The 23810-nt window shown below is 42.3% G+C and overlaps 1 protein-coding gene across 1 annotated transcript in view; it reads left to right on the top strand.

Moving 5' to 3' along the window:
- Window positions 1–1469: 1469 nt before the first annotated feature.
- adamts17 (ADAM metallopeptidase with thrombospondin type 1 motif, 17) overlaps window positions 1470–23810 on the top strand; it is a 108441-nt gene continuing 86100 nt past the window's right edge. The window contains 4 exon segments of the mRNA XM_064984240.1: window positions 1470–1485; window positions 2087–2192; window positions 20006–20146; window positions 22174–22324. Coding sequence (XP_064840312.1) covers window positions 1470–1485; window positions 2087–2192; window positions 20006–20146; window positions 22174–22324 — 414 coding nt within the window.

Here is a 23810-nt window from a genome sequence, read left to right as displayed (position 1 = left end):
ACTCAGATCCAGTCAGTCAGACCAGTGATTACTGTATTAACTCAGATCCAGTCAGTCAGACCAGTGATTACTGTATTAACTCAGATCCAGTCAGTCAGACCAGTGATTACTGTATTAACTCAGATCCAGTCAGACCAGTGATTACTGTATTAACTCAGATCCAGTCAGTCAGACCAGTGATTACTGTATTAACTCAGATCCAGTCAGTCAGACCAGTGATTACTGTATTAACTCAGATCCAGTCAGTCAGACCAGTGATTACTGTATTAACTCAGATCCAGTCAGTCAGACCAGTGATTACTGTATTAACTCAGATCCAGTCAGTTAGACCAGTGATTACTGTATTTAACTCAGATCCAGTCAGTCAGACCAGTGATTACTGTATTAACTCAGATCCAGTCAGACCAGTGATTACTGTATTAACTCAGATCCAGTCACGTCAGACCAGTGATTACTGTATTAACTCAGATCCAGTCAGTCAGACCAGTGATTACTGTATTAACTCAGATCCAGTCAGACCAGTGATTACTGTATTAACTCAGATCCAGTCAGACCAGTGATTACTGTATTAACTCAGATCCAGTCACGTCAGACCAGTGATTACTGTATTAACTCAGATCCAGTCAGACCAGTGATTACTGTATTAACTCAGATCCAGTCACGTCAGACCAGTGATTACTGTATTAACTCAGATCCAGTCAGACCAGTGATTACTGTATTAACTCAGATCCAGTCTGTCAGACCAGTGATTACTGTATTAACTCAGATCCAGTCACGTCAGACCAGTGATTACTGTCTTTCCAGAGTCCTTGTCAATGTTCCCTCAAAACAATTTAGTCACTGAGCAAATCTCAGGTCTGCTGAGCGCAAACTTGAACGTTGTCAAAATTCTGTGCAATTTCCTGTGAACACTGAGGCTGTACCCACTTTAAGTTAGTTTTAACAGTGGTCAAGTAGTCTACTGTGGCTATTTGATCATAATGTAGGCCTACCAGAATGGCCTACCATCAAAAACATTGGAGAAAATGCATTCCAGAACATTTAAACATGGAAATAGCTGTTCTGTTGTTCAGCCTACAGTAGCATCCAATGTGTGGTGTTCAATGTAGGCCTACATTCCATGAGACCTTTGAAAAAAATGCAGGAGTTGACATTAACCTGCTTATCCACTTGTCCTTCAGACAAGGTGGTGACTGAAAATGTTGTTGTGTTGTTTGATGCAAGAAACCACTTTATAAAATAACACATTAAATTCATCATTATTCCCATGCCATTATTAGAGAATCATAAAAAATTATGCTACCCTCTGCCTATTGGCTACTTAGCTTTTTCAAGCCTGTCTCAAAATACAACACTGCCCCTTTAAGACAAAAAAAGCCCTATACCTGACTCACTTTTCAAAGATGTCTAGAAATGCACACATTTTGTGCTCTTGCAAGACGTAATCACTCTCCCATTGCTGACTACAAATGATCTATAACTTGGGTAAGAACTCACAACCTAGCAGGATATAGGACATGGATATAGGATAGGATATGAACACATGAACAAATGTGCACTCGTTGCTACATGTAGCTCTCGCTTTGATCTCAAAACAAACTCATCTACTCACCACTGCTCATGCTGTAAACACAGTCCAGTTCAAGTGAGTGGCACAGATCCATATATGGCAATAGTCTATTTGCATATAGGTCCTACTGCAGCTCTGATTGGTTATGGCGCACCGGTCTCTGTAGAGTACAGGCCTAAGTCGTGCCTGTCAGTGTAATAGAATCCTACTCCAATGCATTCTGCCTACAACACAATATTTTGCATATTTAGTTTTGCATACTACGTCTTGCATAGTTTGTTTTGTTTCGGTATGTTGCATTGAAAGTGGCTAATATTGCTTTCAATCGATCACAATTCCCACAGTAAAGGGAAACGTTGATAGTGTTAACTAACTGGGAAACTAGAAAGTTGAGTTAAGTTCAATCTTGTGATTCTCTGCACTGGCTGATATTTACTCTGCTCAGCAGTCCCAGGGAGTGATCATTGTTCCTAGTCTCACAGAGTCTCACTCTATTCACTCTCTCTCCTCCGTCAGGTATTGCCTATCTGGGAGGGGCGTGCAGCTCCAAGAGGAAGTGTGTTCTGGCCGAGGACAACGGACTCAACCTGGCCTTCACCATAGCCCACGAGCTGGGACACAAGTACGTCTGTCTGTCTAAAGGAGCACTTGTCTATCCTGAGCAAAAGCAGTAAATGGTCAAGTTTTTCCTAGGTAGAGAGCTAGGATCCCCTCCCCCAACCCCAACCTTAACCATTAGTGGGGAAAATGCCAAACTGACCCAAGATCAGCATCTAGGGGTAACTTCACCCTCCTCAGTTTAACAATGGAAGGCATCGTTTCTTCAGACTCCATCTTGATTGGATGAAAGTTTCAGCATCTTTTAAAGTGTTTTTGTACTGGATAACTTCACAGTTTGAGGTTTCCATGGGCACAACTCTTTGTATCTCTCTGTATCCATAGTTAAGATAAAAATACGAGAGCAGTTTTAGAGTTTCATAAATAGATAATTCCATGTCAATGAACCACTATTATCAACATTATTGTGGATTTCTTTTACTAAGTGAAAGTGTAATTACATAGTTTTTGACAGTAGCCATTATAGGCAGTACTGTAAGGTTCTGTTCCCAGGTACTTCAGTCTTTGACTGCCTCCCAAATGGCACCCCATTCCCTATATAGTGCATTATTGTTGACCAGAGCCCTATGAGCCCATTTTGGGATAGGTTGCCATTTGGGATACAGTCTTTCTCTGGTATAATCAGTTGCATTGTTCCTTCTTCTCTAGCCACACAGACTTGAGTTCAGCATCATCATTTCTTCACTCAAGACAGGATAGCACTGTGTGTGTGTGTGTGTGTGTGTGTGTGTGTGTGTGTGTGTGTGTGTGTGTGTGTGTGTGTGTGTGTGTGTGTGTGTGTGTGTGTGTGTGTGTGTGTGTGTGTGTGTGTGTGTGTGTGTGTGTGTGTGTGTGTGTGTGTGTGTGTGTGAGCGTGTGTGTGTATTACTCGAATAAAGCACTCATTGATAGAGCGGTGACAGGGAGCCAACACCAAAATGCCAGAGTATATTAGCGTTAGCAACAGCTTTGTGGCTTTGCCAGGCCCAGAAGGATTTATCACACTTTTCATCAGGCAGTATATCTGGGCAGCCATGCTGAGGGTGCAAGGACCCCTTGTTTAATGTCTGAGAGAGGTAATGAACTGGCATGGAGCACGCCCCACTGGTGCCCAAATAAACACATACACACCCAAGCTGCATGCACAAACAGGAGACACACACACATGCCTGCATGCACATACACACACACACACACACACACACACACACACACACACACACACACACACACACACACACACACACGTAAGCATTATAAAAATGCAGACACAGAGGTGCACAAGACATTCACCCCCCCCCCCCACACACACACACACACACACACACAGGCATTATAAAAATACAGACACAGAGGTGCACATGACATTCACACACACACGTACACACACACACACACACACACACACACACACACGCACAAGAGAGGCGAAGAGAGGTAACGAGCTGGCCTGAAGCACACACACTCTCACACACAACCACAGTCATGCATGTGCACAAAACACACACACACACACACACACATACACTGTACCTTGACAAGGCTCCATTGTCCAGAGTGTGTGAAACACATATTAATTAGCGAGAATTGGGTTTAAGTGCCCCACTCTGTATTTTCACATAAAAGATTATAAGCTCAGGTTGGCATGATGTGTGTGTGTGTGTGTGTGTGTGTGTGTGTGTGTGTGTGTGTGTGTGTGTGTGTGTGTGTGTGTGTGTGTGTGTGTGTGTGTGTGCTGCTATCATGTTCCTGTCCTTGACATTGTTCCAATTCTTCAGTGTTGCATCTTTCCTTCCTTTCTACCTGGTAATCTGATCCAAACCACTATATGATGTCTTATTACACTGCACTGCTGTTTCCAGTCCAGTTTGGTCTTATCAGTGACCATGCACTTAGTCAACAAACTTCAGCTAATGATTTTGGTAATTTAATACTGCAGTGGGCTAAATCAGCGTCACACAGAGTGTTTCTGGGTATTCTTTGAAACAAAAGTATCAGATATAGAGTTGAAATATATACGTTTGCATCTCAATGTTACACTTTATATACATCACAGACGACTGAAATATAACAAAACCGTTTCATATAGAAACACCGGATTTTCTACTTTAAAAAAACAACATATTTATGAATAATGAAATTATTAAAAATATGAATAACATTCCACCCATGAGGCCACAAGAGGCGATTTGGTCATAAACTACAGGAAAGGGCTACAAAAAAACCTAAAGTTGTAAAAAACTGAAGTACCACTTTAAGGAAGGTAGGAAGAGAATGTATTAATAATAATATAAATTCAACAATCAAGGCAACAGTAAAACAAGGGTGAGAAACAGGATACATGATGATTTATGTTGGTCACGGTTGTTTTGCTTTCAAACCTTTCACATCAAATCAAATCAAATCAAATTTTATTTGTCACATACACATGGTTAGCAGATGTTAATGCGAGTGTAGCGAAATGCTTGTGCTTCTAGTTCCGACAATGCAGTAATAACCAACAAGTAATCTAACTAACAATTCCTAATCTACTGTCTTATACACAGTGTAAGGGGATAAAGAATATGTACATAAGGATATATGAGTGAGTGATGGTACAGAGCAGCATAGGCAAGATACAGTAGATGGTATCGAGTACAGTATATACATGTGAGATGAATATGTAAACAAAGTGGCATAGTTAAAGTGGCTAGTGATACATGTATTACATAAGGATGCAGTCGATGATATAGAGTACAGTATATAGGTATGCATATGAGATGAATAATGTAGGGTAAGTAACAATATATAAGGTAGCATTGTTTAAAGTGGCTAGTGATATATTTACAACATTTCCCATCAATTCCCATTATTAAAGTGGCTGGAGTTGAGTCCGTGTCAGTGTGTAGGCAGCAGCCGCTCAATGTTAGTGGTGGCTGTTTAACAGTCTGATGGCCTTGAGATAGAAGCTGTTTTTCAGTCTCTCGGTCCCAGCTTTGATGCACCTGTACTGACCTCGCCTTCTGGATGATAGCGGGGTGAACAGGCAGTGGCTCGGGTGGTAGATGTCCTTGATGATCTTTATGGCCTTCCTGTAACATCGGGTGGTGTAGGTGTCCTGGAGGGCAGGTAGTTTGCCCCCGATGATGCGTTGTGCAGACCTCACTACCCTCTGGAGAGCCTTACGGTTGAGGGCGGAGCAGTTGCCGTACCAGGCGGTGATACAGCCCGCCAGGATGCTCTCGATTGTGCCTCTGTAGAAGTTTGTGAGTGCTTTTGGTGACAAGCCGAATTTCTTCAGCCTCCTGAGGTTGAAGAGGCGCTGCTGCGCCTTCTTCACGATGCTGTCTGTGTGAGTGGACCAATTCAGTTTGTCTGTGATGTGTATGCCGAGGAACTTAAAACTTGCTACTCTCTCCACTACTGTTCCATCGATGTGGATAGGGGTGTTCCCTCTGCTGTTTCCTGAAGTCCACAATCATCTCCTTAGTTTTGTTGACGTTGAGTGTGAGGTTATTTTCCTGACACCACACTCCGAGGGCCCTCACCTCCTCCCTGTAGGCCGTCTCGTCGTTGTTGGTAATCAAGCCTACCACTGTTGTGTCGTCCGCAAACTTGATGATTGAGTTGGAGCGTGCGTGGCCCACGCAGTCGTGGGTGAACAGGGAGTACAGGAGAGGGCTCAGAACGCACCCTTGTGGGGCCCCAGTGTTGAGGATCAGCGGGGAGGAGATGTTGTTACCTACCCTCACCACCTGGGGCGGCCCGTCAGGAAGTCCAGTACCCAGTTGCACAGGGCGGGGTCGAGACCCAGGGTCTCGAGCTTGATGACGAGCTTGGAGGGTACTATGGTGTTGAATGCCGAGCTGTAGTCGATGAACAGCATTCTCACATAGGTATTCCTCTTGTCCAGATGGGTTAGGGCAGTGTGCAGTGTGGTTGAGATTGCATCGTCTGTGGACCTATTTGAGCGGTAAGCAAATTGGAGTGGGTCTAGGGAGTCAGGTAGGGTGGAGGTGATATGGACCTTGACTAGTCTCTCAAAGCACTTCATGATGACGGAAGTGAGTGCTTCGGGGCGGTAGTTGTTTAGCTCAGTTACCTTAGCTTTCTTGGGAACAGGAACGATGGTGGCCCACTTGAAGCATGTGGGAACAGCAGACTGGTATAGGGATTGATTGAATATGTCCGTAAACACACCAGCCAGCTGGTCTGTGCATGCTCTGAGGGCGCGGCTGGGGATGCCGTCTGGGCCTGCAGCCTTGCGAGGGTTAACACGTTTAAATGTTTTACTCACCTCGGCTGCAGTGAAGGAGAGACCGCATTTTCCGTTGCAGGCAGTGTCAGTGGCACTGTATTGTCCTCAAAGCGGGCAAAAAAGTTATTTAGTCTGCCTGGGAGCAAGACATCCTGGTCCGTGACTGGGCTGGATTTCTTCCTGTAGTCCGTGATTGACTGTAGACCCTGCCACATGCCTCTTGTGTCTGAGCCGTTGAATTGGGATTCTACTTTGTCTCTGTACTGACGCTTAGCTTGTTTGATAGCCTTACGGAGGGAATAGCTGCATTATTTGTATTCAGTCATGTTGCCAGACACCTTGCCCTGATTGAAAGCAGTGGTTCGTGCTTTCAGTTTCACACGAATGCTGCCATCAATCCAAGGTTTCTGGTTAGGGAATGTTTTAATCGTTGCTATGGGAACGACATCTTCAACGCACGTTCTAATGAACTCGCACACCGAATCAGCGTATTCGTCAATGTTGTTATTTGACGTAATACGAAACATGTCCCAGTCCACGTGATGGAAGCAGTCTTGGAGTGTGGAGTCAGCTTGGTCGGACCAGCGTTGGACAGACCTCAGCGTGGGAGCTTCTTTTTTTAGCTTTTGTCTGTAGGCAGGTATCAGCAAAATGGAGTTGTGGTCAGCTTTTCCGAAAGGGGGGCGGGGCAGGGCCTTATATGCGTCGCGGAAGTTAGAGTAACAGTGATCCAAGGTTTTTCCGCCCCTGGTTGCGCAATCGATATGCTGATAAAATTTAGGGAGTCTTGTTTTCAGATTAGCCTTGTTAGAATCCCCAACAACGATGAATGCAGCCTCCGGATAAATGGTTTCCAGTTTGCAAAGAGTTAAATAAAGTTCGTTCAGAGCCATCGATGTGTCTGCTTGGGGGGGGGATATATACGGCTGTGATTATAATCGAAGAGAATTCTCTTGGTCGGTAATGCGGTCTATATTTGATTGTGAGGAATTCTAAATCAGGTGAACAGAAGGATTTGAGTTCCTGTATGTTTCTTTCATCGCACCATGCCTCGTTAGCCATAAGGCATACACCCCCACCCCTCTTCTTACCAGAAAGGTGTTTGTTTCTGTCGGCGCGATGCGTGGAGAAACCCGTTGGATGCACCGCATCGGATAGCGTCTCTCCAGTGAGCCATATTTCCGTGAAGCACAGAACGTTACAGTCTCTGATGTCCCTCTGGAATGCTACCCTTGCTCGGATTTCATCAACCTTGTTGTCAAGAGACTGGTCATTGGCAAGAAGAATGCTAGGAAGTGGGGCACGATGTGCCCGTCTCCGTAGTCTAACCAGAAGACCGCTACGTTTCCCTCTTTTCGGAGTCGTTTTTGGGGTCGCTGCATGCGATCCATTCCGTTGTCCTGTTTGTAAGGCAGAACACAGGATCCGCGTCGCGAAAAACATATTCTTGGTCGTACTGATGGTGAGTTGACGCTGATCTTATATACAGTAGTTCTTCTCGGCTGTATGTAATGAAACCTAAGATGACCTGAGGTACTAATGTAAGAAATAACACATAAAAAAACAAAAAACTGCATAGTTTCCTAGGAACGCGAAGCGAGGCGGCCATCTCTGTCGGCGCCGGACTCAACTCAGAGCCGGGGTTATGATGAATACATTGTTTTATAAAGACAGATCTAACCTGAGAAATACATCTACAACCATTATGTCAGATGAGTATGTAGGACTGAAAATGTGCTGTTTCAAATCCTCATGGAATTAGCCATGAAATCTATACTTTTACTGGGTTTAAGTGTGTACTGTGTACTCACCTTCCTTTTACTATGTAGTTGCTTTGTATTCACTGTTACACAGTAGCTCTTCCAGATGGTCGCATCCTCACAGAGCCAGTGGATATTGATTTGCTCGTCTCTGTTACTTCTCTTCATGTGAGTCGGTGATGGAGGTGCATTCTTATCAAGCACTTATCACTCCTAGTGGAAATCAATGTCCAATCCACAGCCCTTGAAGAATCGATTCTATTTGTTGTTTGTCTGTATCACTCTGGGGCGGATTCCTGGACAAAGATGAGGCCAAGAGCTGGACTAAAAAGAAAACTCATTGGATCATTTCAATTGAAAATGCTTTTTAGTCTCAGAAGTCGAAGAAGCGGCACATCTGTTCTATTTCTATGCTTCCCGTTTTTTAAGTTTCATTTTTGCATCTTTTACTTTAGATTTTGTACACCAGCTTCAAACAGGTGAAAATACAATATTTTTGGTAATGGAAATATATATTTCACAGCAGTTTAGGTGATACAACGATTCTCTACACTATACCCACTTGAGAATTTTAGCAACCAGGAAATTGCGGAGGATTTCTGCATAGTACACCTTTAAAACTTTTGACCAATAAACACTTCGCTTTTTAGTCTCCAAAACTTTATACAGTTCACTCCTGGGTCAACCAAATGTGCTATTTTTTTATATATTTTTGTGTGTTTTGTGTGCATAATGTTGCTGCTACTGTCTCTTATCACCGAACATAACTTCTGGACATCAGAAAAGCGATTACTCACCGCGGACTGGGAGAAACTTTTTCCTTTAATGAGTCCGATGAGAAGGATATCCTGTCTCGAGGTATTGCTCGCCTGAGGTAGAGTACCACATTATTAGAGTACCACATTATTAGAGTACCACATTATTAGAGTACCACATTATTAGAGTACCACATTATTAGAGTACCACATTATTAGAGTACCACATTATTAGAGTACCACATTGTTAGAGTACCACATTATTAGAGTACCACATTATTAGAGTACCACATTATTAGAGTACCACATTATTAGAGTACCACATTATTAGAGTACCACATTATTAGAGTACCACATTATTAGAGTACCACATTATTAGAGTACCACATTGTTAGAGTACCACATTATTAGAGTACCACATTATTAGAGTACCACATTATTAGAGTACCACATTATTAGAGTACCACATTATTAGAGTACCACATTATTAGAGTACCACATTATTAGAGTACCACATTATTAGAGTACCACATTATTAGAGTACCACATTATTAGAGTACCACATTATTAGAGTACCACATTATTAGAGTACCACATTATTAGAGTACCACATTATTAGAGTACCACATTATTAGAGTACCACATTGTTAGAGTACCACATTGTTAGAGTACCACATTGTTAGAGTACCACATTGTTAGAGTACCACATTATTAGAGTACCACATTATTAGAGTACCACATTATTAGAGTACCACATTATTAGAGTACCACATTATTAGAGTACCACATTATTAGAGTACCACATTATTAGAGTACCACATTATTAGAGTACCACATTATTAGAGTACCACATTATTAGAGTACCACATTGTTAGAGTACCACATTGTTAGAGTACCACATTGTTAGAGTACCACATTGTTAGAGTACCACATTGTTAGAGTACCACATTATTAGAGTACCACATTATTAGAGTACCACATTATTAGAGTACCACATTGTTAGAGTACCACATTGTTAGAGTACCACATTGTTAGAGTACCACATTGTTAGAGTACCACATTGTTAGAGTACCACATTGTTAGAGTACCACATTATTAGAGTACCACATTATTAGAGTACCACATTATTAGAGTACCACATAATATTAGAGTACCACATTATTAGAGTACCACATTATTAGAGTACCACATTATTAGAGTACCACATTGTTAGAGTACCACATTGTTAGAGTACCACATTGTTAGAGTACCACATTGTTAGAGTACCACATTGTTAGAGTACCACATTGTTAGAGTACCACATTGTTAGAGTACCACATTGTTAGAGTACCACATTGTTAGAGTACCACATTGTTAGAGTACCACATTGTTAGAGTACCACATTATTAGAGTACCACATTATTAGAGTACCACATTATTAGAGTACCACATTATTAGAGTACCACATTATTAGAGTACCACATTATTAGAGTACCACATTATTAGAGTACCACATTATTAGAGTACCACATTATTAGAGTACCACATTATTAGAGTACCACATTGTTAGAGTACCACATTGTTAGAGTACCACATTGTTAGAGTACCACATTGTTAGAGTACCACATTGTTAGAGTACCACATTGTTAGAGTACCACATTGTTAGAGTACCACATTGTTAGAGTACCACATTGTTAGAGTACCACATTATTAGAGTACCACATTATTAGAGTACCACATTATTAGAGTACCACATTATTAGAGTACCACATTATTAGAGTACCACATTATTAGAGTACCACATTATTAGAGTACCACATTATTAGAGTACCACATTGTTAGAGTACCACATTGTTAGAGTACCACATTGTTAGAGTACCACATTGTTAGAGTACCACATTGTTAGAGTACCACATTGTTAGAGTACCACATTGTTAGAGTACCACATTGTTAGAGTACCACATTGTTAGAGTACCACATTGTTAGAGTACCACATTGTTAGAGTACCACATTGTTAGAGTACCACATTGTTAGAGTACCACATTGTTAGAGTACCACATTGTTAGAGTACCACATTGTTAGAGTACCACATTGTTAGAGTACCACATTATTAGAGTACCACATTATTAGAGTACCACATTATTAGAGTACCACATTATTAGAGTACCACATTATTAGAGTACCACATTATTAGAGTACCACATTATTAGAGTACCACATTATTAGAGTACCACATTATTAGAGTACCACATTATTAGAGTACCACATTATTAGAGTACCACATTGTTAGAGTACCACATTGTTAGAGTACCACATTGTTAGAGTACCACATTGTTAGAGTACCACATTGTTAGAGTACCACATTGTTAGAGTACCACATTGTTAGAGTACCACATTGTTAGAGTACCACATTGTTAGAGTACCACATTGTTAGAGTACCACATTATTAGAGTACCACATTATTAGAGTACCACATTATTAGAGTACCACATTATTAGAGTACCACATTATTAGAGTACCACATTGTTAGAGTACCACATTGTTAGAGTACCACATTGTTAGAGTACCACATTGTTAGAGTACCACATTGTTAGAGTACCACATTGTTAGAGTACCACATTGTTAGAGTACCACATTGTTAGAGTACCACATTGTTAGAGTACCACATTGTTAGAGTACCACATTGTTAGAGTACCACATTGTTAGAGTACCACATTGTTAGAGTACCACATTGTTAGAGTACCACATTGTTAGAGTACCACATTGTTAGAGTACCACATTGTTAGAGTACCACATTGTTAGAGTACCACATTGTTAGAGTACCACATTGTTAGAGTACCACATTGTTAGAGTACCACATTGTTAGAGTACCACATTGTTAGAGTACCACATTGTTAGAGTACCACATTGTTAGAGTACCACATTGTTAGAGTACCACATTGTTAGAGTACCACATTGTTAGAGTACCACATTGTTAGAGTACCACATTGTTAGAGTACCACATTGTTAGAGTACCACATTGTTAGAGTACCACATTGTTAGAGTACCACATTGTTAGAGTACCACATTGTTAGAGTACCACATTGTTAGAGTACCACATTGTTAGAGTACCACATTGTTAGAGTACCACATTGTTAGAGTACCACATTGTTAGAGTACCACATTGTTAGAGTACCACATTATTAGAGTACCACATTATTAGAGTACCACATTATTAGAGTACCACATTATTAGAGTACCACACCAAGAGAGTTCGAATCTGTATTATTCGTAGCCGTCTATTTACCACCACAAAACAAGCTGGCACTAAGACTGTTCTCAACCAACTCTATAAGGCCATAAGCAAAGAAGAAACTGCCCACCCAGAAGCGGCGCTCCTAGTGGCCGGGGACTTTAATGCAGGCAAACTTAAATCAGTTTTACCAAAATTTTACCAGCATGTCATGTTTAATTCATTTAACCTTTATTTAACTAGGCAAGTCAGTTAAGAACAAATTCTTATTTTCAAAGACAGCCTAGGAACAGTGGGTTAACTGCCTGTTCAGGGGCAGAATGACAGATTTGTACCTTGGCAGCTCGGGGATTTGAACATGAAACCTTTTGTGTTACTAGACCAACGCTCTAACCACTAGGCTACCCTGCCGCCCAACATGTGCAACCAGGGGGAAGAAAATACTAGACCCCCTTTACTCCACACACAGAGATGCATACAAAACTCTTCCCCGCCCTCCATTTGGCAAATCTGACCATAATTCTATCCTCCTGATTCCTGCTTACAAGCAAAAACTAAAGCAGGAAGTACTAGTGACTTGCTCAATACGGAAGTGCTCAGATGATGCAGATGCTACGCTACAGGACTTTTTTGCTAGCACAGACTGGAATATGTTCCGGGATTCTTCCAATGGCATTGAGGAGTACACCACCTCAGTCATAGGCTTCATCAATAAGTGCATCGATGATGTCGTTCCCACAGTGACTGTACGTACACATCCCAACCAGAAGCCACGGATTACAGACAACATCCGCATCGAGCTAAAGGCTAGAGCTGCCGTTTCCACGGAGCGGTGGACTAATCCGGACGCTTATAAGAAATCCCGCTATGCCCTCAGACGAACCATCAAACAAGCAAAGTGTCAATACAGAATTAAGATTGAATCCTACTACACCGGCTCTGACACTCGTCGGATGTGGCAGGGCTTGAAAACTATTACGGACTACAAAAGGAAACCCAGACGCGAGCCGCCCAGTGACGCGAGCCTACCAGCCGAGCTAAATGCCTTTTATGCTCGCTTCGAGGCAAGCAACGCTGAAGCATGCACAAGAGCACCAGCTGTTCTGGATGACTGTGTGATAACGCACTCATTAGCCGATGTGAACAAAACCTTGAGACAGGTCAACATTAACAAAGCCACTGGGCCAGTCGGATGACCAGGACATCACTAAGCTAAGGACTCTGGGACAAAACACCTCCCTCTGCAACTGGATCCTGGACTTCCTGATGGGCCACACCCAGGTGATAAGAGTAGGCAACAACTCGTCTGCCACACTGATCCTTAGGGATAGGCATCCCGTTAGCGTGACACCAGTCGACAACATCCGGTGAAATTGGAGGGCGCGCAATTCAAATAAATAATTGTAATTTTAAAAAACATTCATGAACATACAAGTATCTTATATAGTTTAAAAGCTTAGATTCTTGTTAATCTAACTGCGTTGTCCGATTTACAATAGGCTTTACAGCGAAAGCAGACTATGCGATTGTTCGAGGACGGCGCCCCACATCAACATATTTTTCAACCAGCACAGGCTTCATAAAATTACAAATAGCGATTCAATAAATCACTTAGTTTTGAAAATCTTATTCTGTTTGCAATCCCAAGGCTCCCAGCTACAACATGAATGGTTGTTTTGTTAGATACAATTCTTCTTTATATCCAAAAAATTCTGTTTAATTGGCGCCATCGATTTCAGTGATCCAATCATTCAACATGCAGACAAAGGAGTCCAAAAAGCTACATCTAAATTTTGTTCAAAGAAGTCAAACTACGTTTCTATTAAATCCTCAGGTATCCTAAAATGTAAATAAACTATAATATTTCATACGGTAAGAAGTACGTTCAATAGAAAAGTTAAATTAGTAAGCACTCATCCTCTTCATCGCTCGCCAACAGACTGATTTTGAACAGGGAGTCTTTGTACAAAAATTCATAATTCTTGCTCGTTTTTGAAGAAACAAGCCTGAAACATTGAACAAAGACTGTAGACATCTAGTGGAAGCCATAGGAATTGCAATCTGGGAGCTGGAATTACATAGAAGCCATAACTTTCCATTATAAGATCCTGGGAGCTCAACAAGACAATGTCTGGTTGTTTTTTCCTTGGAATTTTGCCTCCCATATCAACTGTGTTATAGTCTCAGACACTCAGACATTATTTTAACATTTCTAGAAACTGCAAAGTGTTTTCTATCCAATGCTACCAATTTTTGCATATCCTGGCTTCTGGACCTGAGTAACAGGCAGTTTACTTTGGAAACATCAGTCAGGCGGAAATTCAGGACAATAGACCCTAGCTCTAAGAAGAGCCTGTATTGCCTATTCATCCACGACTGCGTGGCCAAACATGACTCCAACACCATCATTAAGTTTTCTGACGACACAACAGTGGTAGGCCTGATCACCGACAATGATGAGACGGCCTATATGGAGGAGGTCAGAGAACTGGCAGTGTGGTGCCAGGACAACAACCTCTCCCTCAATGTGAGCAAGACAAAGGAGCTGATCGTGGACTACAGGAAAAGGCGGGCTGAACAGGCCCCCATTAACATTGACTGGGCTGTAATGGAGTGGGTCAAGAGTTTCAAGTTCTTTGGTGTCCACATCACCAACAAACTATCATGGTCCAAACATACCACGACAGTCGTGAAGAGGGCATGACAAAGCCTATTCCCCCTCAGGAGACTGAAAAGATTTGGCATGGGTCCCCAGATCCCCAAAAGGTTCTACAGCTGCACCATCGAGAGCATCCTGACCGGTTGCATCGCTGCCTGGTATGGCAACTGCTCGGCATCTGACCGTACGATGCTACAGATGGTAGTGCGAACGGCCCAGTACATCACTGGGGCAAAGCTTCCTGCCATCCAGGACCTATGTAATAGGCGGTGTCAGAGGAAAGCCCATATAATTTTCAGAGACTCCAGTCACCCAAGTTATAGACTGTTTTCTCTGCTACCACACGGCAAGCGGTGCCAGAGCGCCAAGTCAAGGACCAAAAGGCTCCTCAACAGCTTCTACCCCCAAGCCATTAGACTGCTGAACAATTCATAAAAATCGCCACCGGACAATTTACATTGACCCCTCCCCCCTTTTGAACACTGCTGCTACTCGCTGTTTGTTTGTTACCTATACGTAGTCACTTCGTCCCCACCTACATGCACAGATTACCTCAACTAGCCTGTACCCCCGCACACTGACTCGGGACCTGTGTCCCTGTATAGAGCCTCGTTATTCTTATTGTGTTACTTTTTATTTTATCCTACTTGGTAAATATTTTCTTCTTCTTGAACTGCACTGTTGGTTAAGGGCTTGTAAGTAAGCATTTCACGGTAGTCTACACTTGTTGTGTTCAGTTTTGTGCTTAATGAACACAACCCTCATGTGTTTGCTTTCCCTGTTGTAAATGTGTGCACTAAACCAGAGCCTACAGAGATCTGGAGAAAGACAAAATGATCATATTTGGGACTGGCCAATTGCACTGCACTCCAACCCAGTTTGCGGTTCTCCAGTGTGGTGCTTTGTGTAACGTTTCCCTTAGGAACAGATCTTGGATCCCCCAATTAACCTTAACCATTAGTGGGGAAAATGCTAAACTGTATCCAGCAGCAGCAAAGTTTGAGTAGCAGGACAGACCCAGACCACCTGTGGTCATCTGGGTTTTAGTGTGGCTGATCTCTTATTGGTGTTGCAGAGGAAATGGAGGAGTATGGCTCTCAATATGTAATTGTATATAGTTTAATTAAAGCCAGGAACAACGGCTGTGCATTGGGAGTCCAGTCATTCCACTCAATGGTTTTTGTTAGTTTCTGAGGCGCCACTGGGATTTCAGGCCGGGTTGTTGTTTTTCATTTGCAAAATGTAGGTCACCACTTTAGAGGAAACACACGCACACACACACACGCACACACACACACACACACACACATGCAGACACGCGCACGCACGCACGCACGCACGCACGCACACACACACACACACACACACACACACACACACACACACACACACACACACACACACATGCACGCACACAGATCCTTACTGTGGTATAGCTGTACACTAGATATTCTTTCCTGTTGAAGTTTCCTCGAGGCCCTGACCTTAGCCAATGAATATGTAACAGGTGTGTTAGGATGGGCTGCAGTTGTGTAGAGGAATGTGTACATGTTCAAAGTATGTTATACTGTCTGTTGCAATAGTGTATGTTGTGCACCAATTTGTAAGTCGCTCTGGATAAGAGCGTCTGCTAAATGACTTAAATGTAAATGTAAATGTGTGTCTAGCTATGTGTTGCAGAGATACAAAGGGAAAGGGGGATACCTAGTCAGTTGTACAAATGAAATTTGTCTTCGGCATTTAAAGGTGTGTATGTGTGTACACGTTGTACTATACTTGTGAGTATCAAAAGTCCTCAAGAATACTAAACCAACAAAAAACTCAGAGAAGTGAGATCATTTTTCCGGTCTTCACTTGTAAAAAGCCAATTCTTTGCCTTAGGGGTTAGGTTTAAGCTTAGTTTTAAGAGGGTTTCTGTTTGTTCTGGTGCCAAACGTTGGGCCTATTGCAACTTTCTATTCTGTCTGTATATAGCAAGTCAGTCTGGAGAATATGGGAAAACATTGGGAGGGTATTCGCCTGAGGGATCCATGAAATCAAATCAAATGTTATTGGTTGCATACACATATTTATGGAGCTTGTTTCGTATAGTATCCACAGATTGTGAGCTAAAGATGAAAACCTTTCCTACGAGCATTATTATATTATTTATTGACTAACTATGGCTTTCCAAATCGCCCAACACTGCTATTTGTAAGGTTAATTTTAAGTGCATGTTGTGATTTTTTAACCATTCCTGAACTTGTGACCAGAAACAAGTGACATGGGGGCAATACCAGAGTAAATGATCTATTAATTCTCTCTCTTCGCAGACAAAATCGACAGAGCTGAGATTGTTGTATGCCCATATATATAGCATTATGTTGGTGGCAAGAATTTTATATAATCATTTAAATTTAAAAGCTCTAAGTGTTGAATCAAGTATAGTTTTTTGTACCAGTTCATAAACCATGTGTCATGGAATTGGTACATCGAAAATCTCTTCCCATTTATTTTGCAACCTGTATGGCGCAGCTGTCAACATTTTTGTCCTCAAATGGAACTGGTATATTTGTCTATTTATGCAGTTCCTTTCAGCCAGATTGTATCTTTAATATATGGCAGGCAAACAAGTTCCCTTCCCTTTTCCACTTGCCGCCTCCATTTTTGTGGTAGTACTGCATCCATTTGGTTGTAAGTTTGGATTGAGCAGATATTCCCATATATTTTCAATAGCTAAATATGTGACATAACTCCACCGTTTCTATTCATAATTTCATTAATAAATATAATACCATTTAAAAGAAAATCTATAAAGAATGTTTTTTTATTAATCAGTATATTTGAGTTTAACCATAACATTTGTCTTGAGGATAAAGCTGAAATTGAAACCAGCTTTGTATGGCTTGTTTAAGAAAGGGCAAGACTTTAAACAAAATTTAATTTTCAATTAGTCGGAAATGAGAAGTTGTGATCTGTATAAAAACAAAAAGGCCATTTTTGAATAAAGGATGAGTCTTTCTTAATAATCTACTGGAGAACCATTTTGGGTTTAAGTATCATTTTTGTATTAGTGAAGCTTTTAGTGAGAGGTTTAAAGCTTTAATATTTAATCATTTTTGCCCCCCAAACTCATAGTCATTGTATAAATAGGCACATTTAATTTAGTCTGGCTTAGCATTCCAAATATAATTACATATTTTTTGTTCATATGATTTAAAAAACGAGTCATCTGGAGTAGGCAGTGCCATTAGTAAGTAAGTAAGTTAAATGTGAAACGACCAAAGAGTTAATCAGTGTGATTTTCCATAAATTGACAAGTATGTTTGTAGTGTGTTTGTTTCAGTTGTGTGGAGGTGTTGGTTGAGGCGTGTCAAGAAGGTGTAACTGGTTTCTCCTATATTAGGGTTAGGGGTTAGGGAAAATATGATTTTAAATGTGAATCAATTGTAAGATATACCTGTGTGTGTGTGTGTGTGTGTGTGTGTGTGTGTGTGTGTGTGTGCCTGGGAGACATGAGCATATTCCAGTAGTGTATGAGTAAATAATGGTGTGTGTGTCTATATGGTATTTAAGGGTGTGTGTGTGTGTCGAAATGGTATCTAAGGGTGTGTGTGTGTGTGTGTGTGTGTGTGTGTGTGTGTGTGTCTATATGGTATTTAAGGGTGTGTGTGTGTGTCTATATGGTATTTAAGGGTGTGTGGGTGTGTCTATATGGTATTTAAGGGTGTGTGTGTCTCTATATGGTATTTAAGGGTGTGTGTGTGTCTATATGGTATTTAAGGGTGTGGGTGTGTCTATATGGTATTTAAGGGTGTGGGTGTGTCTATGGTATTTAAGGGTATGTCTATATGGTATTTAAGGGTGTGTCTATATGGTATTTAAGGGTGTGTCTATATGGTATTTAAGGGTGTGTGTGTGTGTGTCTATATGGTATTTAAGGGTGTGTGTGTGTCTATATGGTATTTAAGGGTGTGTGTGTGTGTCTATGGTATTTAAGGGTGTGTCTATATGGTATTTAAGGGTGTGTCTATATGGTATTTAAGGGTGTGTCTATATGGTATTTAAGGGTGTGTCTATATGGTATTTAAGGGTGTGTCTATATGGTATTTAAGGGTGTGTCTATATGGTATTTGTGTGTGTGTGTGTCTATATGGTATTTAAGGGTGTGTGTGTGTATGTTTATATGGTATTTAAGGGTGTGTGTGTGTATGTTTATATGGTATTTAAGGGTGTGTGTGTGTATGTTTATATGGTATTTAAGGGTGTGTGTGTGTGTGTGTATGTTGTGTGTGTGTGTGTGTGTGTGTGTGTATGTTACGAATCCCTTTTAGCCCGACAGTCTAGGGGGGATGGTAATGAGACCCGTAACATAACTCATGCAAATTATAATTGTGACAAAGTAAAAGTGAGAACAAAATAACCAGGACAACTGAAATCTACCGTCAAACTCAAGGTTTATTTGAAAACACACAGTAATGGGGGAGCAGGAAAAGGGGCTGAGCTGGACCCAAGGAAAGAAACAATAAGTATTCAAAAACCCCTAAGCTAGACTAGCCTACTTTAACAACAGCTAACTAACCAAAAATACAGTGGGTGGTCCGCCCAGTTCTAACTAGTGTATTTAACAAAGTCTACCTACGGGTAGTGTATGCCCATGGGCGACTTGTCTTGGTTCCCCCTTTTCCCACCAGCAAACAAACACAAACACCATAACCAAAACAATACTCACAGGTGATGACAAAGTGCTATGGAGGTGCTCAAACAAAAGAGAGAGGTTAATACACAACGAGAGAGTGAACCACAGAGACCTACAGACATGGCATTAACAGAGAGATTGAGCTCTAGAGCAAACTACTGACAAGGTTTTTAAACCAAGGGAAAGGAACTGTGATTGGGTAGGAAACAGGAGGAGGTGTGTCTTCTGATTGATGATTGATTGTTGACTGATTGGGGAGTGATGATTTTCACCTGTGAGGGGAGAAGGAGAGCAAACACAGGATACACACACACACACACACACACACACACACACACACACACACACACACACACACACACACACACACACACACACACACACACAGGATACCTGTATCCGTAACAGTGTATATATGGTATTTAAGGGTGTGTGTGTGGTGTGTGGATATATGGTATATAATGGTGGGTGTCTATATGGTATGTAATGGTGTCAGTTTCTCTATTATGTAATGGTGTGTGTGTGATTTTCTCTCCAGCATGGGGATGAGCCACGATGACGACCATGCTACCTGTACAGGCCACTCCCACATCATGTCTGGCGAATGGGTGAAGGGCCGTAACCCCAGCGACCTATCATGGTCCCCCTGCAGCCGTGACGACCTGGAGAAGTTCCTCAAGTGAGACACACACACACACAAACACACACACTTACTCACACACACACTCTCTAGATTACTAAGTGGAGCATAGCAATATTATGAGAGTGGAAAATGTGCCTCAGTTCACTGGCCTAAAGGGTCCAGTTTTCCACTTTCAGATTGGACACACACACACACACACACACACACACACACACACACACACACACACACACACACACACTACACTCACTGATACACACACACACACACACACACACACACATACACTCACTGATACACACATACACACACACACACTCACTGATACACACTCACACTCACTCACACACACACACTCACTGATACACACACACACACACTCACTGATACACACTCTCACTCACACACCCACCCACACACAGTCACACTCATACATACACACAATCATTGTACAATATATCCCTCCGCCCAACTCACACACTTCCTTGAATAAATGACCTCTAGTTTCCTTCCAGCCATTATTTTATTGACTTTGACAAGGTCTTCGTAACCAGTCACTCACAGTGATTGAACTGACTGTGTTCCAGCCCTGACCGCTGTCAGCCAGTTTAATCAAGTTGAATGGCGTCTCCTACTCAGTGCATTCATCACAACTCTACGAGATGGCATCGGCTTTCATCTATGGGCTGCTGTTGCCAAGAAGCTATTACCATAGCGATGGCTTGATTTATATTGCAAACAATGGATCTGATTGACTGTGACTGGAGCATGGACTAGAAATGTAGTTTATTGGCTGTCTGGCGCTCTGAAATCAGTCCCTTGACATTGGATCATTATTATATGTAACAGAAGTGTTAATGTTCACACTGTTAGTGCTGGGGTGGAACAAAAGCCTGTACAGTTTCCCATCCCCCTTTTAGCAGACCTGTGTGGTGAAAGGTGAAAGTTGAGGTTCAGCCAAAATAACCTTTTCCCATGCACACACTGTAGGCATCAATATAACATTTAAGGATTTCTCTTTTCCACAATGTTATCAAAGCCACATATTCCCGAGTCAAGGCACAGACAGCCTCCTTGCTGGATCCATAGTGTATGGTCTTCTAGGGTTGTGTCCCAAATGGCACCCTATTCCCTCTATAGTGCACTACTTTTGACAAGGACCCATAGGGTAAAGTGTTTTGGTCTATGTTTTCTGGATTATGTATGGTAGTGTGGATGTGTTTAACTATTCTTGTGGAGAGCAGAAGTCCCCACAAGTAGAGTAAACTAGCACAAATTTTACCAACTGGGGACATTTTGTTGGTCCCCACGAAGTAAAATGCTATTTCTAGAAGGTTTAGTGTGAGGGTTAGAATTACGTTAAGGGTTAGGGTTAGGAGCTAGGGTTGGATTTAGGGTTAGGGTTAGAATTACGTTAAGGGTTAGGGTTAGGAGCTAGGGTTAGATTTAGGGTTAGGGGCTAGAGTTAGATTTAGGGTTAGGGTTAGGAGCTAGGGTTAGATTTAGGGTTAAGGTTAGGAGCTAAGGTTAGATTTAGGGTTAGGAGCTAAGGTTAGGGTTTTGGGTTAAGGCTAGGGTTAAGGTTAGAGTAAGGGTTAGGGTTAGGTTTAGGGTTGGGGTTAGGGTTAGGGAAAATAGGATTTTGAATGGGACTGAATTGTGTGTCCCCACAAGGTTAGTTGTGTGTTTGTGTTTCTGTGTGTGTGCACGTGTGCGTGTTTGTGCGTGTGTGTGTGTACTCTGCTGGATACATTCTCTGCTGTGTGTTCTCTATGTATCTCTAAGATAAAGGCTCTCTGGTGAATCCCAGGGCTTTGTGCTCTACAGAGACAGATACTGGTCAGAAACACAGAGGACCATCATACAAGACTACATTACAATACTACATTACAATGCTAACCAGGGTTGGGGTCATCATCTAGTCAGTGTGTAACTTAATAATCCATCCAACTACAGTCTATCCCCGCTAGGACATACTGTCAACTCTGCTCTTTATATGTCCTTTTGTTTGTGTGTGTGTGTGTGTGTGTGTGTGCGTGTGCGTGTGTGTGTGTGTGTGACAGGTCCAAAGCCAGCAGCTGTCTGCTCCACACAGACCCCAGAAGCCGCTACAAGGTCCGCCTGCCACCCAAGCTGCCAGGCATGCACTACAGTGCAGATGAACAGTGTCAGATCCTCTTTGGAACCAACGCCACCTTCTGCAATGACATGGAGGTACACACACACACACACACACACACACACACACACACACACACACACACACACACACCACACCCACGGATCTATTGACAGTAGCTGTGTAGTAGTTGTGTTTAGAGCTAGTGTAGTGTGGACTCTATCAAATCAAATCAGATTGTATTGGTGGCAAACACAGATCAGGGCCATGATGTAATGAAGGTGTGGTGCCTGTGGGTCATGATGAGCAGAGATGATTGGTTGTGAAAGATACTGTCAGTCTACTGTGATGTAATACTGTTCCTCCTCTGGGCTGTTCTCCTCTTTCCTGCTGTCTGCCTAACTGATTTACCAACTCACACACTCCTCTTTGATCTCTCCTCCTCCTTCTCCTTCCCTCTCTATCCCGGGGCATCCTCCCGGTGCTTGCTTTTAAAGGTTGCTAGGGAAACCTGGCCAAAATATCTGTCCAGAGTGACAGGTGCTGACAGTCCAGTTTGGTTTCACACACCAGGTTCATCATCACACGCTGCAGTGTTTCCTCTACATTAAACACTTCACATTTCAGGTTTAGGTGGAACCCCCCAACAAAATGATATGCCAAGTTGCCAAACACCAATACTGCAAGTTATTTCAGTTTAGATTTGAACGCAGTCTGGTTTCCCAAATGTTTGCTGTCCCTCTCCCAGTCCATCATTCATCACAAGGCAGCCTATAACTGCAGAGCTTCTGACCACTGTTTCCACTACCGGCCCAGCCAGAGCCTGGTAAGAGGGTTTAATGGCAGCTTTCACATCCTGCCAAGACGCATGTCCGTCGTCTAGACTTCCTGATCCTTCAGAGACCCAGAGGAGACATGCACGCACACACACACACACACACACACACACACACACACACACACACACACACACACACACACACACACATAGCACACACACACACACACACACACACACACACACACACACACACACACACACACACACACACACACACACACACACACACACACACACACACACACATAGACACACACACACACACACACACACACACACACACACACATAGACACACACACACACACACACACACACACACACACACACACACACACACACACACACACACACACACACACACACACACACACACACACACACACACACACACACACACACACACACACACACACACACACACACACACACACACACAATACATGGGTGTCAGAACAGAGACAGATAGTTCTCCAGCAGGGTCAAAGCAGAGAGGAGATGGAAGTACGTCTGATCAGAATGGTTTAATGGTCGCTGTGCCACCTCCGGAGCTTTCACCGCCAGATTGGAAAATGTTCTTGAACATTTAGAGAGGAAGGGGTAGTGTGTGTGTGTGTGTGTGTCTATGTGTGTCTATGTGTGTCTATGTGTGTCTGTGTGTCTGTGTGTGTGTGTGTGTGTGTGTGTGTGTGGCATAGCTACAGGGAAATAGCCGCTACTGTACTTTCTCTACTTTCAGCG

Source organism: Oncorhynchus masou, chromosome 2 (genome assembly GCF_036934945.1).
Source record: "Oncorhynchus masou masou isolate Uvic2021 chromosome 2, UVic_Omas_1.1, whole genome shotgun sequence".
In the NCBI taxonomy this organism is placed as follows: Eukaryota; Metazoa; Chordata; class Actinopteri; order Salmoniformes; family Salmonidae; genus Oncorhynchus; species Oncorhynchus masou.
The sequence above is the reverse complement of the archived record's forward strand: the minus strand, read 5'-3'. Positions and strand labels throughout refer to the sequence as shown.